This window comes from Cynocephalus volans, chromosome 9, assembly GCF_027409185.1.
Source record: "Cynocephalus volans isolate mCynVol1 chromosome 9, mCynVol1.pri, whole genome shotgun sequence".
Taxonomy (NCBI): Eukaryota; Metazoa; Chordata; class Mammalia; order Dermoptera; family Cynocephalidae; genus Cynocephalus; species Cynocephalus volans.
In genome coordinates, this window is record NC_084468.1 from 149975523 (window position 1) to 149992416 (window position 16894).

The 16894-nt window shown below is 34.7% G+C and overlaps 1 protein-coding gene across 4 annotated transcripts in view; it reads right to left on the reverse strand.

Moving 5' to 3' along the window:
- The window catches only part of SPOCK3 (SPARC (osteonectin), cwcv and kazal like domains proteoglycan 3), a 468485-nt gene that overhangs the window by 298737 nt on the left and 152854 nt on the right, over positions 1–16894 (reverse strand). The window contains exon 2 of one of the 4 annotated variants that reach the window (XM_063107909.1): positions 10172–10180. The exons of the other annotated variants lie outside the window; for them this stretch is intronic. Coding sequence (XP_062963979.1) covers positions 10172–10180 — 9 coding nt within the window. The remainder of the gene's footprint in view (positions 1–10171; positions 10181–16894) is intronic. 4 annotated transcript variants of the gene reach the window in all.

The window sequence follows — 16894 nt, forward strand, 5'->3', positions numbered from 1 at the left end:
CCTACTACCCATCAAGAATCCTGAATCCAGACCTCCTTACCTGCCTGACTTCCCAATCTTGCCTTCCCACTGGTCTCTATTTGGTTAAGTCTTTCTTCAGAAAAAACACTTTCACGGCCCAATTTATTTTTCCCCAATCTAGTAAGAGACAAAAGGGGTTCTGTTCTCAAATTCCACCCAAATAGGATACAGTCACAAACACATCAAAAATTAGGGAGAGTGTTTCCAGCCCCTAATTTTCTTCAGGGAAGAAAAAAATGGGCCAGAGGTACTACACTAAAAGATCCTATTTATTACCAAGGAGCAAGTAAATCAGTAAAATTTTTATCTTTGTGGAAAATATTTTTAAAAACCCAGAAATACCCCGGATTTTTAATTTTTTGCAACCATTATATATTTTTATTCAAATCTCTGGAATCAAAGCAAAGTATAACAAACGATTACTTCACTTATTGACAAACACTTCATTCATAATTTTATATGTACACAGAAGTAAAACTAATGTGATGATGATTGTGTGAATCTATGCTGAGGGGTTGGGAGGCAAATTTCCTAGGATTTCTGTATTTTGTGATTATTATTCCCCAAACTGTCTTATACAAAGCTTTAGAATTCCCTTACTAAAATTAACTCTTATTGCTTACTGTATTTCAATAGCTCAGCTAAATAGTGAAACACTGCTAGTTTTAAAGCTAAAAAAATAGCAATGGAAGTCTGTTTGTTTTTTGGAAATATGTCGTGTATCATGAGAGACTCATTTCACCTCTCACCCTATTATGGAAATAATGGCCAGCATAATAGTTACGCCAATAAATTTCACAAAAGAGGAAACTCTCCTGTGTGGAACTACTTAATATGTGATTTGGTGACAAGATACAGTAAGTAAAGCTTTGCCTGGGTGTAAAGGAATTATCTATATGAGACAAACTATCTGTTTCAGGCACCCAAGTGTCACATTCATTACCCAAGTAGCACTCATCTTTCCAAGTGGTGTCCTAGAATCCTGAAAGAATTCATTTATAACACTTTGCTGAGCCCTTTATTTTTTAGAGAGCATTTTATCCTTCCTGACGCACCACAGATTAAACACATAAATAAAATAGATTGTTCAAAAAGGACAGTGCCATTGGGATAATTCCTCAATTGTCTCTGAAAATCTCCATAAATTGAGGTTAGAATCCCTCTGAATGTACAGAGAATTTGTATGGTTTGCTTTTACATTGATATACAAAATTTATGATCCATCCATTTCCAACAGAGAAAAGCACAAAAATTATCTTGCCTCAATAAATAAAATAAGGACATTTATATATTGGGAATCTTCACTGTAACAATCAGGACACTAACACATGGAAAGAAATTGAGAAAAACAGTGGCTTGAAGTTATATTGTTCACTAACCCTTTACAGTAAACTGTTCCAAGAGCTTTCCTCCCAATATCTCCAAGAGATAAGTGATTCTAATGTCATTCCGATTTTACAGAGGTGAAAGAGAAACAGAGAGAGATTAAATAATCTGTTAAAGTTTACACAACTAGCTAGAAGTACAGATGGGATTTGAACCCCAGAAGTGCAGCCCAGGGCCTGCATGCCTAACCATTCCAGTATACCAAAGGTATACTGTAACTAAAGTTTTACTAGAACACAGCCACATCCATTATTTTACATATTGTCACGTCTACTTTGGTGCTTACCACAGCAGAGCTGAGTAGTTATGACCAAGACCACAAGGCCTGCAAAGCTTGAAATATTTATTATCTTTTTTTACTGAAAAGGACCCCTGTACTACACTATCTTATACTGTACTGACCCCCATAAAGAAGGCTTTTAAAAAGTGATAAACAATACGAGAGTACTTCAAAAATTTGTGGAAAAATAGAATTAGAAGATAATACAAATCTTTCCATAAACTTTTTGACATGCCCTCATATTTAATGGAACGCCTCTCTATTTCCGCATAGGAAAACAGATCTTCTGCGGGACAACAAAACGTGTTTAGTGTCCTGAATTTTCATGATGCAATCCCCAAATCTTAAGTCCTATAAATTTTCCAATTATTTTATTTCATTTTTCTGATCATCAATATATCATCTAGCTTTTAACACAATCTACCATATTTTTAGAATAAGAAATCATGATGTATAATCTGGAACCAAGAAAGAATTTGAATCTGAAAATCTTTATGATATATTATATCAAAAATGTTTTAGGCACAGGTTCAAATGTGTATTCTGCATTTTCATGACCCTCAATTTAAAATGAAAATCAAAGGTTAAATTAAGATAAAGTGCCTCTAGGTATTATAAATGTACTTCTAATCCTAGAACACTTCTCAAATCAGTAAATCAAAACTTTAGCTATTGTTTAGTTATTGGAACAAAATAACAATACCAATATTTCATATTTATTTTATATTCTTTTGGTATTTATAACAATATTTTCTTAGTATTCATAATTTTTAAAACCTCTGTGTAACTAAACATTGAATGTAGTTCAAATACAAGAATGTTTAATCATATCATCAAATGTAAATAAAAACAAATCTATATAATATATAAATGTGAAATGAATAATATCGGTCTGATTAAATCATTAGCATATACAGTCAATTAAAATACAGTGCTATCAAATAATAAACTCAATACTATGTAAAACAAAAAAAGTTAGTCAGCATAAATGAAAGTATAACAATATTTACATTTTTTAGAATGTGCTATCTTACAAAACAAAGTGCATTAGTTTCATTATTGAATCAAGGACGTATTTCAGTGCTTATTTTCCCCCCTCTAGCACCAAAAATAAACTCTTTTAGATCCTTTCCTGGCTGGGCAGTAGGGATGATGTATATATATGTGATCTCTAATTATTCACCCCTGAGTCCTTTATAGTGATTAATACCTGTGAATTCCTTTTTTAAAATCTATTTTTAGACGCAAACTGAAAGCTGTCTTCTTCACACTGAGTTCTGATTTTTGTTTTTAAGACAAAATTTTTAATTTACTTTTTTTTATTATTATTATTTGGTTTCTGCATGTATACATGGAGATTCTGGTACATACTTCCTATTATCTTTAGTAATAGTGAGACATTCATAGCTCATAGGTTCGCAAACTCTCTGAACAAAGGTGTGATTCTTTTGTCCTAGAAGCTTTGCTTTGTGATTATTATATTTTCCTTCCTCTTCAGCACTATATAGACAGAAAATTCTCTAAAATGACTCTTTGCTCAATTCAAAAATTTAGTGTAATATGTATATCTTGGGGTTTGTCCTGCTATGTAAGTTTAGATTTCAGATTTTTCAAACCCCTGAAATAATAATACTTCCAAATAATCAATACACTACTCTTTAAAGATATTTCAGTATACCAGAAAGCAAAAAAAGAGAGTTACAATATACAAATATATATATTGTATATAATTGGTAAAGGATTATATAGAGGATAGTAGCTAAAAACAGCCGATGGGAATCCATTCAGTTCTTTCTGCTCTGGTAGTAGCTGAGACACCCCCCATTCTTAGGGAGGGCATATTTGTCGTCTATAGTGACATAGTAAATTACGCCAACATTTAGTGGCTTACAACAACAGACATTTATCCTACAGTTTCTGAGAATCAAAGATCTGGCCACGCTTAGCTGAGAACTGCTGCCTCCAAGTCTCTCATGAGGCTGAAGGTAAGGTGTCCACAGAGCTGCATTTCCTTCTGAAGTCTAGGCCAGAGAGGATCGTCTTCCAGCCTTTCACGTATTTTTTGGCAGGATTTTGTTCCCTGCTAACTTTCGGACTGGGGGCTTCATTTTCTCACCAGCTCAATTCCCATTCCTTGTCACGTGGGCATCTCCACAGAGCAGCTCTCACATCACGGCTTCCCTTAGTGTGAAAGCTCCAAGAGGGTGGGAGAGGATGGGTGCTGTACAGTATGGTCTTTTATAAAGCTAATCTCAGAAAGACATCCTATCACTATTGCACTCTTCTGTTAGAAGTGAGTCACCAGATTCTGCCAAACATTGAGCACAAAAGCCTGATTGCCAGGAATGTGAGAACCGCTGGTGGCAATCTTAGACGTTAGCTACCACATAGGAGGTGCTGGAAACTCTTTTCCTCATTTGACACAAGAATACTTCATTCTTCTATTGTCAAGACTTTTAAGGAAAGGGATTTCATGCTTCACTCATGTCTTTTCATTTCACGACTCAGTAAACTTCACCGTATATGCCCACACCATGGGGCAGTGCTTCAAAAGCTATTTGTCCTGACGAGCCAGTTTTATTTTCCCAATTCAATTGCAGAAAAAACTTTTTGTAAAACACTGTAAAATTAATTAATAAAAAAATTAAATTAAAACAAAAACATACAAACTCAAATCCATTGCTGTTACAGTTAGCCAACATAAAATTTTTCAGCGCAATTATTGTGATGGAGGTTTTTCCAAGGTGGACTCTCAATTTCTATGCCCGTCTCACAAAGGTTGTGGAACAGCAACAATCTGCGCACCACTTTGAGCAACATTTATCTATATGATACAGACAAATGTCGTCAGAGACGTGTCCTCTCAACTTCATGCATCTAAGTTTGCGGTGCATGTGACAAGATGCTGTACTCCAGCTCATAATAAAATGTTACATCTCCCAAAAGCTGAGAATATTTTAGCTAATTTGATAGTTAGGAAAATTATATTGAAATTTGTTTGTGCTTATGCTAAAGAAGGCAGATAAAATGAATAACAATATGTTACTGCTAATTTGCGTGTGATTTATGATACATATCAGTTCATTCAATGAGTTGTTTACAGGGGTTGACGGTAGGGAGGGATGAATAGGTGGAGCACAGAGAATTTTCAGGGCAGGGAAACTATTTTGTATCACACAGTAATGGTAGATACATGTCACTACAACTTTGTCCAAACCCATAGAATGTACAATGTCAGAGTGAACCCTAACGTAAGCCATGAACTTTGGGTAATATTCTATCAGTGTAGGTTCATCAATTTTAACGAATGTACCACTCTGCTGGGGCATGTTGATAATGGCAGAGGCCGTGTGTGTGTGAGGACAGGGTGGATTAGGGAAATCTCTGTACCTGCTGCTCAGTATTGCTGTGAACCTAAAACTTCTCTAACAAATAAAGTCTATTTAAATTTTTACAAATGAATCACATTAAAATTTTATAACAGGTAATATTGTACAGTGTTGTGCATTTTATAGGTTTAATTATAATAAACTGCACACAGTAGAAAACTTAATACAACTTTAAACTATACACGATAGAAACCAATATAAAAAGTGTACCCTATTTGTCCACTAATAGCCTCTACAACAATAAACAATCTACAGAATAAACAAAATTTTAAAACAGTAAAAACTTATTTTTAAAGCTTATTTTCCTTGCTGTCCACTAATTTATTAGGCTGATGCTCTACTGTGAGACTTTATTTTTTGCATTAGCCAACTTTATAAACAAAATAGAATTAGGAAATCAGAAAAGAATTGACTTCAGATACCAGCAAAAAAGATTAGAAATGTTTTAAATTTTATATATTCCTTTTAATAACTTAGCTTGCTATTTTTACCTTCTTTCAGAAACATTCCAATAAATATAAATTTAACACAATTATATCAAGTCCACACATAAAAGACTGAAGTGAAAATCTGAAAATCTGACTCTTATGTGTATAACTATGCATGGAATTGAGTTAATATTTCAAAAATCACATTAAAATATATCAAAATATATCGATTGACATCAAAAGAAACAAGAAAAATTCATACAGGTGAAATTCACCAGAAGTCTTTCACTTCTTTTAATAGTAAGTGGGACACTACGTAATACATGCATCTTAAGTAATGATACTTCTCCAGTATTTAATTTATTTTATGATTTGAAAATATCAGTTTTGAAAGGATAATCATCCTACACACACACACACATTTTTTCACAATTCTTTAGATGCAATTGTTCCTGCATTGCCTACTATTTTGCACTACTGTTATCCCATTTTTTTAAAAGAAAAAAAATGCTATAGTCCAAATAAGAGTGTAGAAGTAAAATTCATAAAGAAATACACAAGATGTTCTTATCTAATTGCCTCTTGCAGCTCAAATCACCAGAACATTTTTAAGAGAACAAGGTTCCCTTTAGAATAATCTTGTATACAGAAAAGCAATTTCAATATTATATGTGTTTTACGTTTTAAGGAAAAGTAGTTTCACACATCAAAGTTATAGAACATACAATTCAGCTTTCTTCATACAATATTTGGTTTTATTAGTGCTCTGTGCTCCTCATTTGCACTTTAATAAGTTTTGAATATTATGGAATGAGAGATTAATACTAGTAACCATTCAAGTATATTTTAAATATTTAGTTTCATTATTTATTGCACTTAATAACTATAGGTGAGTCTATAGAAGGAAGAGAGAAAAAAGACGGAAGGAAGGAAAAAGGGAGGAAAGGAGGAAGGGAAGAACTGAGGTGAGGAGAGAGTGACCTGGGGAGAAGGAGAAAGGGGGTAAGGGCGGGTGGCCTTTAACTTAACAAAGGTGTATTTCACACCTTTGTGCACCAGGCACCATGGGAGCCTTTGACTACTGAGAGATAACAACACATAGACATAGTCTCTTGTCCTCATGTAATTTACAGTCTATAGGAGTTTTACACACAAAGTGTTAAACGTGTCTTTGCTGTATATGACCAGGGTCAGGGTACAAGCCAAAGAGCTGTGGCTTAAAAACTGGCAAGCCGTGAGATTCCATTCAGAAGCAGTAGCAAGTAAAAGACATAGAGGTGCAAGAAATTACAGAGAAGTCTATAAACTAGGTTGCAATAGGGCTTCTAGAAAAACCAACACATTAGAATAATTGCATGAGTCCTTAATAGCTAAGCAAAGTCCAGGTCTTAAAGTATTATGGGATAATAATAATTACAGCCACCCCAATTTCTAATATAGTGCTTACTACATACCAGTCACTCTTTAAATATTGTAATTACCTTACCCTATGATATGGATATCATCCTTTAGCTCACTTTACAGATGAGGAAAGGTTAAGGGATTTGGTCTCATATCCAGGGACTATCAGAGGCTAGACTCAAAACCAACAAACCTGCTTCGGGAGTCCATTCTCTTAACCATTTTTCTATGCCTCAATTTTCTAATTTTTTTTTTTTTATTAATTTTCAAGTGCAAGTAGAATCTGCTCTGCAAAACTAGTCAGGAATTCCAACCTAAATTATTATTGTTCATTGTTTTATCTAGCAAACATTAATCGTCTGTTATGTTCCAATTCTAAGCAAAAAGGTAAAATCAGTGAGTAAGACGGAAAGTGTCTCTGTCTTCCTGGAGCTTAGAGTCTAACTCTAAGAGGCTATGAACACAATACAGTTCTATATGATATTTATGAATAATAGAGCTGTTCTACAATCAGTGGGACGATCTCTGTTTTTCTACATTTATTCTATTTCAATACTTACATTTTATTCTCTCTTTCTCTAAATGTCATTTGTGCAAATGCAAAAATAAACATCCCCTAGCATTCATAGTAGTACATACACAGAAATCTTAGCATCTTAGACAAAATTTCAAAGGTACTGCCAGATACAGTTATGCGTTTCTTAACAGCAGAGATATGTTCTGAGTAATGGGCTGTTAGACGACACTGTTGTTGTGTGAACATTGGAGACTGAATTTATGCAAACGTAGATGGTAGAGCCTACTACACACTTCCAACTCCATCACAATATTACGGGCCTACCATTGTATGTGTTCCGTCTTGACCAAGGCGTCATTATGCAATGCATGACTGTATATAAATGAAGCATCTGTGAATATCTGAAGTACATTTTTAAACACAGAACTAAACCTTGTTGCTTTCCTCTACAAAATGTGCTAGTTTTCAAAACTTTCAAAACTATTAATGACTTTTCAAAGCTTCCTACAAAATTGTTTTGTCAGTATCCATTCATGAGGAACGACCTACATCCCTTGATAGAACCTAATTTATGCTTCTTGCTGTGTTTTCTTTGAGCATTCCTGGATTTAATTATCTGGAATAAACTGTTCCTCTTGACAAGAAATACTGTTTCTTGGTTTTATTCCATGACTATAGAACTTTAGAATTGAGATCCAATAGCAATGAACAAAATCTTTATAGACTAAACATACCAAGAAAATAAATGTCCATGGAGCATAGTGAAAAGGGCCATCGCCTTAGTTTTCATCACTGATGAGATGCCAAGAACACATAAGAAGGGAAAAAAAATAAAATGTAATGGCCAGTTTCTCTGTGAATGTGTGATTAATATTGCCAGTCAATTGAATCTTGTAAGCAGTTCAGAATGTTGTTAATTATAGTCCAGGGGAAAGCAAATTCAATATCAAACACTTTTAAGCAAAAGTAAATGGGATTTTACGGTGTTGGCAACTGTAATGTGTTTTGAACAGTGCTGAGCTACTTTAGACATTAGCATAGTTGCTCATGGTCTTAGTGATATGATATTTAAAATGTACTCTAATTTAAGTATTAAATTAGATCAGAACTGTGTTTGCCAGTTTCGGGGTGGGAGGCCATATGTGCTATAAAGATAAAAGGATTTAGACAGTTGAAAAAGCAGCGAGTAGAGTTAAAAATCCCTAAAAGGAAGTATGCAAGAGAATCCTCTATCTGGGTAGAGCAGAGTTCTTGCAAAATGCATAGGTGGCAAATGTGCCTTTTACAAACGTTCCCACTCCCACCATTTTCCAAACCTGATTATTATTTATAAGTTTCAGCCTTAGATATAACTATGTTTGTCCCTAAAAGTCAACTGCTTATTCTTTAGGATATTTCACATTCTAAGGCAGGGGAGATGACAATTTGCCATCAGTATTATTCCAATCTAGTAGCCTATGTTCTCTTGCATAAGTGGCTAAGGAAATGAGATAGTAACTATGAGATAGTTACTAAGGAAGTCAGATTACACTCGGAATGTGACCTGCAAACAAGTTTCCAATTTTCCCACAAATTAATTATTTGGATTGATCAACTTTCTTTTTATATTGCAAATGCACCCTGAGAGCATGTCCTCAGTCATTCCTAAGCAATGACAGTAATGCCAAGTAGTACTAGACTCTCACTAATGAGAACGAGCCTTCCTCTCATCTCTACTCCAAAGGAAAATATAAAGGAAAAAGAGTTATTTAAGACCATAGGTCATTTTGGGGAAAGCAGAGCCCTGGGAGCAATGCCTAGGCAGAGTGTTTAGATATCCACGGAGCAGCTTGAGGGGATTGGATTAAGAGTGAAATTTAGAAAAGTAAATGGAATGACAAAAACTTATCATCTTCCATGCAATTTTGCCTCAGGTTTTGTGAATAAAGCCATACCATCTAATCCTGCCTACTTGATACTGTAAAACAAAGGGCATGATAGATGTCCTCAGGCCAGGGAGTACAGGTGGAAGCACACGCATCGGGAATCTAAAGGAGACACTGAGATCGCTGTATTCTATGCCAGCTTCTCCTCTCGTCTTGATTATGATGTTCTATATGCTAGACCATTGCTTTCTTGAAGCTCACCCCATAAGTGCCTGTTTTTGTTACCATGCTGGCTTTTGAGGCAGCATGGCATAGCAGAAAGTTTGGGAGTAATACAGACATGGGTAAAAATTCTAGCTCTACAACTAACTGGTGAAGGTCATAGAAAAAGCTCCTCATGAGGTGGTGGCAGCAGAGACCTACCGCCTGTATTGATCTTCAGCCAGTTCTTAACAGTTGTAACCCCAACCCCAAAGAGTACCAGGCTAGAGGATCTTCTTCCCAGAGGATGGAAGGAAGGAAGCAAGCAAGCAAGGAAGGAAAGACAGAAGGAAGGAAAGAAAAGAAAGAGCAGTCTTGACACTCGGAACTAATCTGACTCCACAACTTGGTGTCAATATAATTTTATAATTCTCTGGATTACAGCTAAATCATGTTGTTCTCCTATTGGAGATTAACAATCTCACAGCATATTCACTTCAGATAAAGTCACTGTAAAAACTACAAAATACCATATAGCCCCCTCTGTCCCTAAATGAATGACTGCTTCTTTACTAATTACAGCTTCATCTTCACTCTAGACTGTTCTCCCTATGGATAAGATCTACTGAGATATCCAGTAATAGAATGCCACCCAATTTCTGTCAACCCAATCCAAAGCAAACCTCTACTTCCTCAGACTCTCCCTGAAATTACCTCACCGATGCCCAAGTCCCATATCAGGTTCTTTCCCACACCCTCTTTCTGACCCACCCCGCAGTTCCCCAGGGTGTGTGTTCTTCCTTTCTGCCATGGGTAACAAATCCAACCTGCTCCACTGTTGGTGTTCCCAGTGGTGGGTGGATGAAGCACACTGGCATTTCCTTTCTCAGTACCCCCATTTACAATAGAGTCAAATATATGACCTGGCTTCTGTATACAGACTGTTAAACTTTGTGAAGTACTATATTACCATTTTGTTTAGACAATAAAGCATAGCCTTTCATTTCAAGTAAATTTTATACTTACTTTCAGGGAAAGCTTAGCTTAGAATTTTTGCTAGCAAAATTGTCTACTTGAAATGCTCTGGTCAAATGGGGTTATATAATTCAACAGAGTGTTTGGTCTGTATAAATGATGTAAATGCCATTAATAAAGTTTATATTAATATTAATTTCAGAAGAACGGGGATAACAAAAAAGAGCTATAGAAATTTATAAAAGCCAAGTTATTCATTTTCTTTGTTCATATTTCTTGAATATCAATTATAACACTAAAGTCTTAGAAGTTAGTTTCTTCAGCTGCAGGGCATTTAAATCTAAATTACTATATTTTTCACCTAAGATCACTACATATTAAATAATAATACATGACCAGAGTAGGCTGACAATTTTTTTTACTGATATAAAATGTTGGTAACTTGGGTGACTATTTAACAGAAGCATCGTGTTTTTCAAGGTGACTTAAAGTATGGAAGGCAAATTCTTGGCTTGTAATATTTGGGAATTACGAATACTATCACAGTATGATCACTGGGCTCAAATTTCATGGTTTATGAGAATATGTTTTGCTAATAAACTTAGATGAGAACACTTGATCTCAGGTCTCTCAATTTTTGGTTATATATTAAAAATTGTCCAAAGAAACAGGTTATAATTATCTAAATATGTTGCAAATCATAATCTCTATCAGCCTCCAAATATGAAAGGCACATAAGAGCATTAGTTTATCATAAGAAACTATTTCATGATTTTCTTCCCCTATCATTATTCTTCCTTTTTAATTTTTGTTTCTCTGCAATACTTCCCTCTTATATATTTCTCTGTCTCTCTTTTATACATTTCCCCCTCTGAGAATAACCCCTGAGGCCAATGCACTGATGTCAACTGAAATCTAAAAAGAACTTGCATAGTTCAGAAACATTATCTTGACAACTGCTTCTGCAACCACTCTGGCCTGTATGAACTGTCACAATGATGACTAGTACTGCGTTTGGTCTTGAAAGTGTCCTAAATTCTCTTTCATAGAGTGATCCATACTAAAGGAGCTTAGGGGTCTGAAGTGGCCACCATCCTAATACTTCTCTTCACATATTTGGTAAAAGTTAGTTTGCTGTCTTTGGTAACAGTTAGAATAAAAGTAAATAAAAATCACACATTTATTATTAGCAATCAACAAGAAATTACAATTTTTAAAAGGTTCACATAAAATGTTAAATTAGATGACAGTGTGATATGTAAATACATCAGAAATGAAGGTAACCATAAACAGGAGCCTGTTGCATAACAAATATCTTGTGGGTACAAACAGCCCCTGGAAATTCAGTTTGACTGTGAGGGCCTTATTCATCAAATAATCCATTTTTGCCCCTCTCCCCCTGATTTTCTCCAGGTGATTCAGGGTGATGGGTTCATTTGACTGCAAGATTATTTGAGCCAACCATGTGACATGGTTAACAGTGACCTCAATGAAAACTCTTATGTCATCTAAGCAAAATGTCAGGATCAAAGAAAGTAACAGCCCCAGCTCCTTCTTACCTGGTATGATAGTAAAATCTACAAACAAAAATGTTCCAGGAGGAAAGACTGGACTAATCTGAGATGCTTATCTTGGAAGAGAAAAGACTTCAAGGAGCAGGGGGAAAAAATGAGGGGGAGAGAAAAAAGACTCCAAAAGACATTTTCATTTGTTATTAAATTGCTTATCAAATTGGACAGAACTCTGACAAGCACCCAGAAAGGACATATAGCCTTTTAAGGCAAAAGTTAAATTTAGCCTAAGGTTTCTATCTCCAGTTTCAATGTTCTTTCCACGATCATTTCTTAGAGGTCATAGTTATGGTGATTTTGGAGTCAAGCAATTCTAAGTTGAAATATTTGCTTCCTAAGTTAGTAATGATTTGGCTCAAGTCAACTGTTTAATAACTCTATATGTCAATTTCTCATTCGTTAAAATGTGTAACAGCCAACTTGGAAGATTAGGGTGAAGATTAAATGGTATAATTTATGTAAGAATCCAGTTACAATGCCTGGCACAGAGTATGACCCTTTAATTATAGTTATTGATTGATAAGGATGACGATCATAATAAGAATCATGATGACTGGTGATGATGATGATGATTATATGACGATCACCATATTAATATATGCAACAGAAGTAGGACGTTTTAGAAGTGACATGGAGGCACGTTTTTGTTTAATATGAGCAAGAATTTTCTAAACTTTCAGAAATAATCATATTATCTTGGTTGCAGTCCTGAAACTGTGGATTTTATGCTCTCTTTAATGGGAGGTAATTTTTCTTTTAACGTAAGAGAGAAATATGGTGAAGTTTGTGCTTTACAAAGAACTTAGTGACATGATGGAGGAGATGTCTGTCAAAAGAGAGGAGATCCATTCTATATACGCACTCTAGAAACAAACTGGATTTTCATGCTGTGCTGTACTAGGTTTCTGTAATGCCTTCCCTCACCATCTCTACTTGGGGCGATACTATCCATTTTTATAAAGGGCCTGTACAAATGGCAGTTCCTTTAGCAAGATGTTAAGTCCATACAACCTCAAAGAGAACTAATATAGTTTTTAATGCTCCCAGAACACAAACCACATCTCATTATAGTATAGACATTTATGTCAAACACAGCATGTTACATATTATAGGTGTTCGATAATAAACATCCATTGTTGGGATAAACAAAATACCCAGATTACAATGGTGATGAAGAAAGGACAGAATAGGATATTTTGCCTACCTGGATATGAGAAAGTAGATACATTTTGGGGGGTTTTTTGAGGGTTTTTTTGGCAGTTGGCCAGTATAGGGGTCTGAACCCATGATCTTGGAGTTACGAGGCTGTGCTCTAACCAACTGAGCTAAACGGCCAGCCCCTAGAAAGTAAATTCTCACTGGAAACTTTCTTTCTACATTTCTTCACTTACGTATTTAAGTTATTATTTTTTAACTTATTTCATCCATTCTTCAATAAATGAATTATTTTTCTATGTTATAAGAGTACAGTTGTTTTACAATAAAATAGTAAAATTAATATTGAGCTCATTGATGTTAATATTTTCTCAGAATCCATGGGAAATAAGAAACTTTACCATAATAGGTCATCAGAAAAAAAATTTTTGAATTTTATACTTTTTTCTATTGAAGCATAAATGATTATACATATTTATGGGGTACAGAGTTGAATATACCTGTGTCCAGTGTGTGATGATCAAATCAGGATAATTAGGATGTTCATCATTACAAAATATAATCATTCCTTGTGTCCATTAATCAATTTCTCCCTAACTCCATCCCCTCCCCCTTTCCTGTCTCTAGTGACCACATTTCTGTTCTCTCCTCCTGAAAGTTAAGCTAGGGGGTGGCCAGCTAGCTCAGCTGGTTAGAGCACAGACTTGTAACACCAAGCTCAAGGGTTCAGATCCTTGTACCAGCTAGCCACTGGGGAAAAAAGGAAAAAGTACATCAGAAAAAGTTAATTCCAGTCTTTGTTTTGTTGTTCAAAATGAGCCATATATTAATTATTTCAGAGTTTCATATAATAAAATTCATTTAATGAAGTGAAACATGTACTTTCTAATCAATAAAGACCAGTTAGTCAGATATAACAGAAGTTAAAATAAAAGGGTGCCAACGTGGAGGTTCAAACTGATTTTATTTCTGTCATCCTTTTATGTATAAAGCAGACAAAGAAGGAGCTGGCTTTGGAATCAGATCAGTCTGAATAAGCTTTGGAGTTCTGACAACTGCAATGGGTTCTGTGACTTGTGGAAAGTTACCTTAAAATTTCTGATTTGTTGTGTTTACAAGCATTAAATGGTAATAACAATAATGTTTATTTTACAGTATTTTCAGGAGAATCAACATCTTTTATTCCTCCAAGCACTGAGGAACTGTCGTTAAACTCTGTTACTTCTTCCCTCTGTTTTAGATGGAAACATTCACTTTCCACTTTGTATTAGGCATCTGTTATATTGCATAAATATATAATTTACTCTACTAAATTAAAAGCTCCTTAAGATCAGCAACTAGGTCTCATTTTTTTCATAGTCTCTACATTTCCTAACACAAGGACATACACAAAACACTTAAGAAATATTTGATCATTAAATTAATGAATGAGATTACAAATACAAACATTTCAAATATGCCATTTTTTCACCAATCTCAAAAATGGATAGGTATTAATCAATTAATTACCTATCATAGGTGCTTAACAATAAATAAAAATTTATTATTGGGGTAAACTACCCATATCACAATGATGATGCAGAAAGGACAGAATATGGTATTTGGCCTACCTGGATATATGGGTTATGGAGAAGAAATATTCACTTAAACAAAATTACATAGATAATTTGTCTGCACATAATATTTTTTATTACTTATACAGTGCTAACCCTGTGCCAGGCAGTGTTTGAAGTGACTTAAAATTTTTAACTCATTTAATGATCGTACCAACTCTATGAGATATAGGTATTGGTATAATTTCCTTTTTATAAATGAGAAAATTGCAACTTAGACATTAAATAGATAACACGCCTAAGATCACAGAGCTTATAAATTTCTGCTTTCCTAACCATTATATTATGATGGAATAGTTCAAAACATGTCATCACTATGCTCTTCAAATATGAAATGCAATTCTCCTGACATTTGTAATAAATACACTGAAGTTACAGTAAAAGCCACTCTTAGGAAATTTGCTCTTTTTTAGTACTAGTAGCAACAGAACATACTTCACCCACAATCTTATCCCAAGAACATATCTGTTCCTTTTTCCACTAGGTGCTAAAACAAATCTTGCAACATTTCACCAAAAGATAAATGCTGAGAATCATCCAGAATCACTTAGAACTGCTCAATGGTGAGTACGGGCTGTCTGAGATTGCTCCTGCAGTAAATTGCCCAAAGTTATTGACTATATTTCAAGTTATCATATATAAGGTAAACACCACTGTTGACATGAAAGATATTTCATTTTCTCATGTTTCATTTACTTTCCGCACACTAGGAAGGTAAAGTGGACTATCATGATAGAATTCTGGAACACTGCTTCACAATATTGCTTATTTATAATCTAAATGATAGCCTTTTGCTTTCACAACTGTGCTTAATAAAATCAGTGATGTAAATATCAATCTTTTTGCTGGTTTTTTTCCTGTGGAACTGAGAAAAGACGGTACTAAATAAGCAAAAACTGATAACAGTTTTATCTTTTTCTGATAACTGTGTTATTCTTCAATTCCATTTTTCTATGAACTTTTTGAAATACCCTTGCACCAATACACTGACACTACGAGAACTAATGAGTGGTGTTCTTCAGAAAAAAGAGATCATTCCACAAGGAACACCTTAGAGGCAAAGGAAGGATGGCTCTTCTCTTATTTTCCCTTCAGAATGGCACATAATTAGTAGCATTCTAGGTCCATGAGAGAAAAAATAACATGTAATGGACACCTTAAGGCACTCCCTAACTAGCTTGCAACAGAACCACCTGGAGGAAATGTTATCACATAAATTTCTCGTTATGTACAAATTTGTTATCACATAAACTTCTGGGCCCCATCCTCAGCAGGTCACATTGCAGCTGGCCTTGGGTTAGGCCTGAGAATCCTGAGAATCTGCATTTCTTACAAGCTTCCAGGTGATGCTGCTGAGCTGGGGCCACACCAACAAACATTGCCTTAGAGATCTGGAGCCCAATCTTCTCTTCAAACCCTGTTGGTAAAAGCCACCAAGTTTGAATAACATTTTTTTTTTTTTTTTTGCACGCATGGAGGAAGTATAGGCTGTCTTGCAAATAAGGCCTATAAAAAATGTATTTTCACTGAATAAATTATTTACATTTTAAGGTCAATTCAGGCATTATAACTCTTCACACACAAAAAAATCCACTTTATAGTAGCTATTAATTACATTTGATGATGAATTCTACCCTCACAGCTCTTATAATTGTATTAAACAAGTTGTAAATATTTGGTTTATTTTTGTTCATTCATATATGATCCTCTACACTAAAGAACTAATCATCCTTTGTTATCATACATGCCTAATTGTGCATTATTATGTTCAATAATTCATTAATTCATTCAATGTATACATATTGAACCTGTACTTAGTTATGAGAAGCTAGTGTTGTTTGAGTGGAAGAAATAAAAAGACAAACATCTCATATGTAACTTACAATAAAGATTAAAAATAAGTTGAAAATATATAGAACATTTGAGACAGTATAACTGCTAAAGAGAACCAAAAAGCAAAACCAAAACGACAAAACACAAAGGGAATAAGATTATCTGGGATATTACAAGTCACACGGGATGTCCAGGAGTGGCTTTCCAGAGGAAGGGCATGATGTGAGGCCTTGTGACTTCCACCTTACTTTTTGAATTT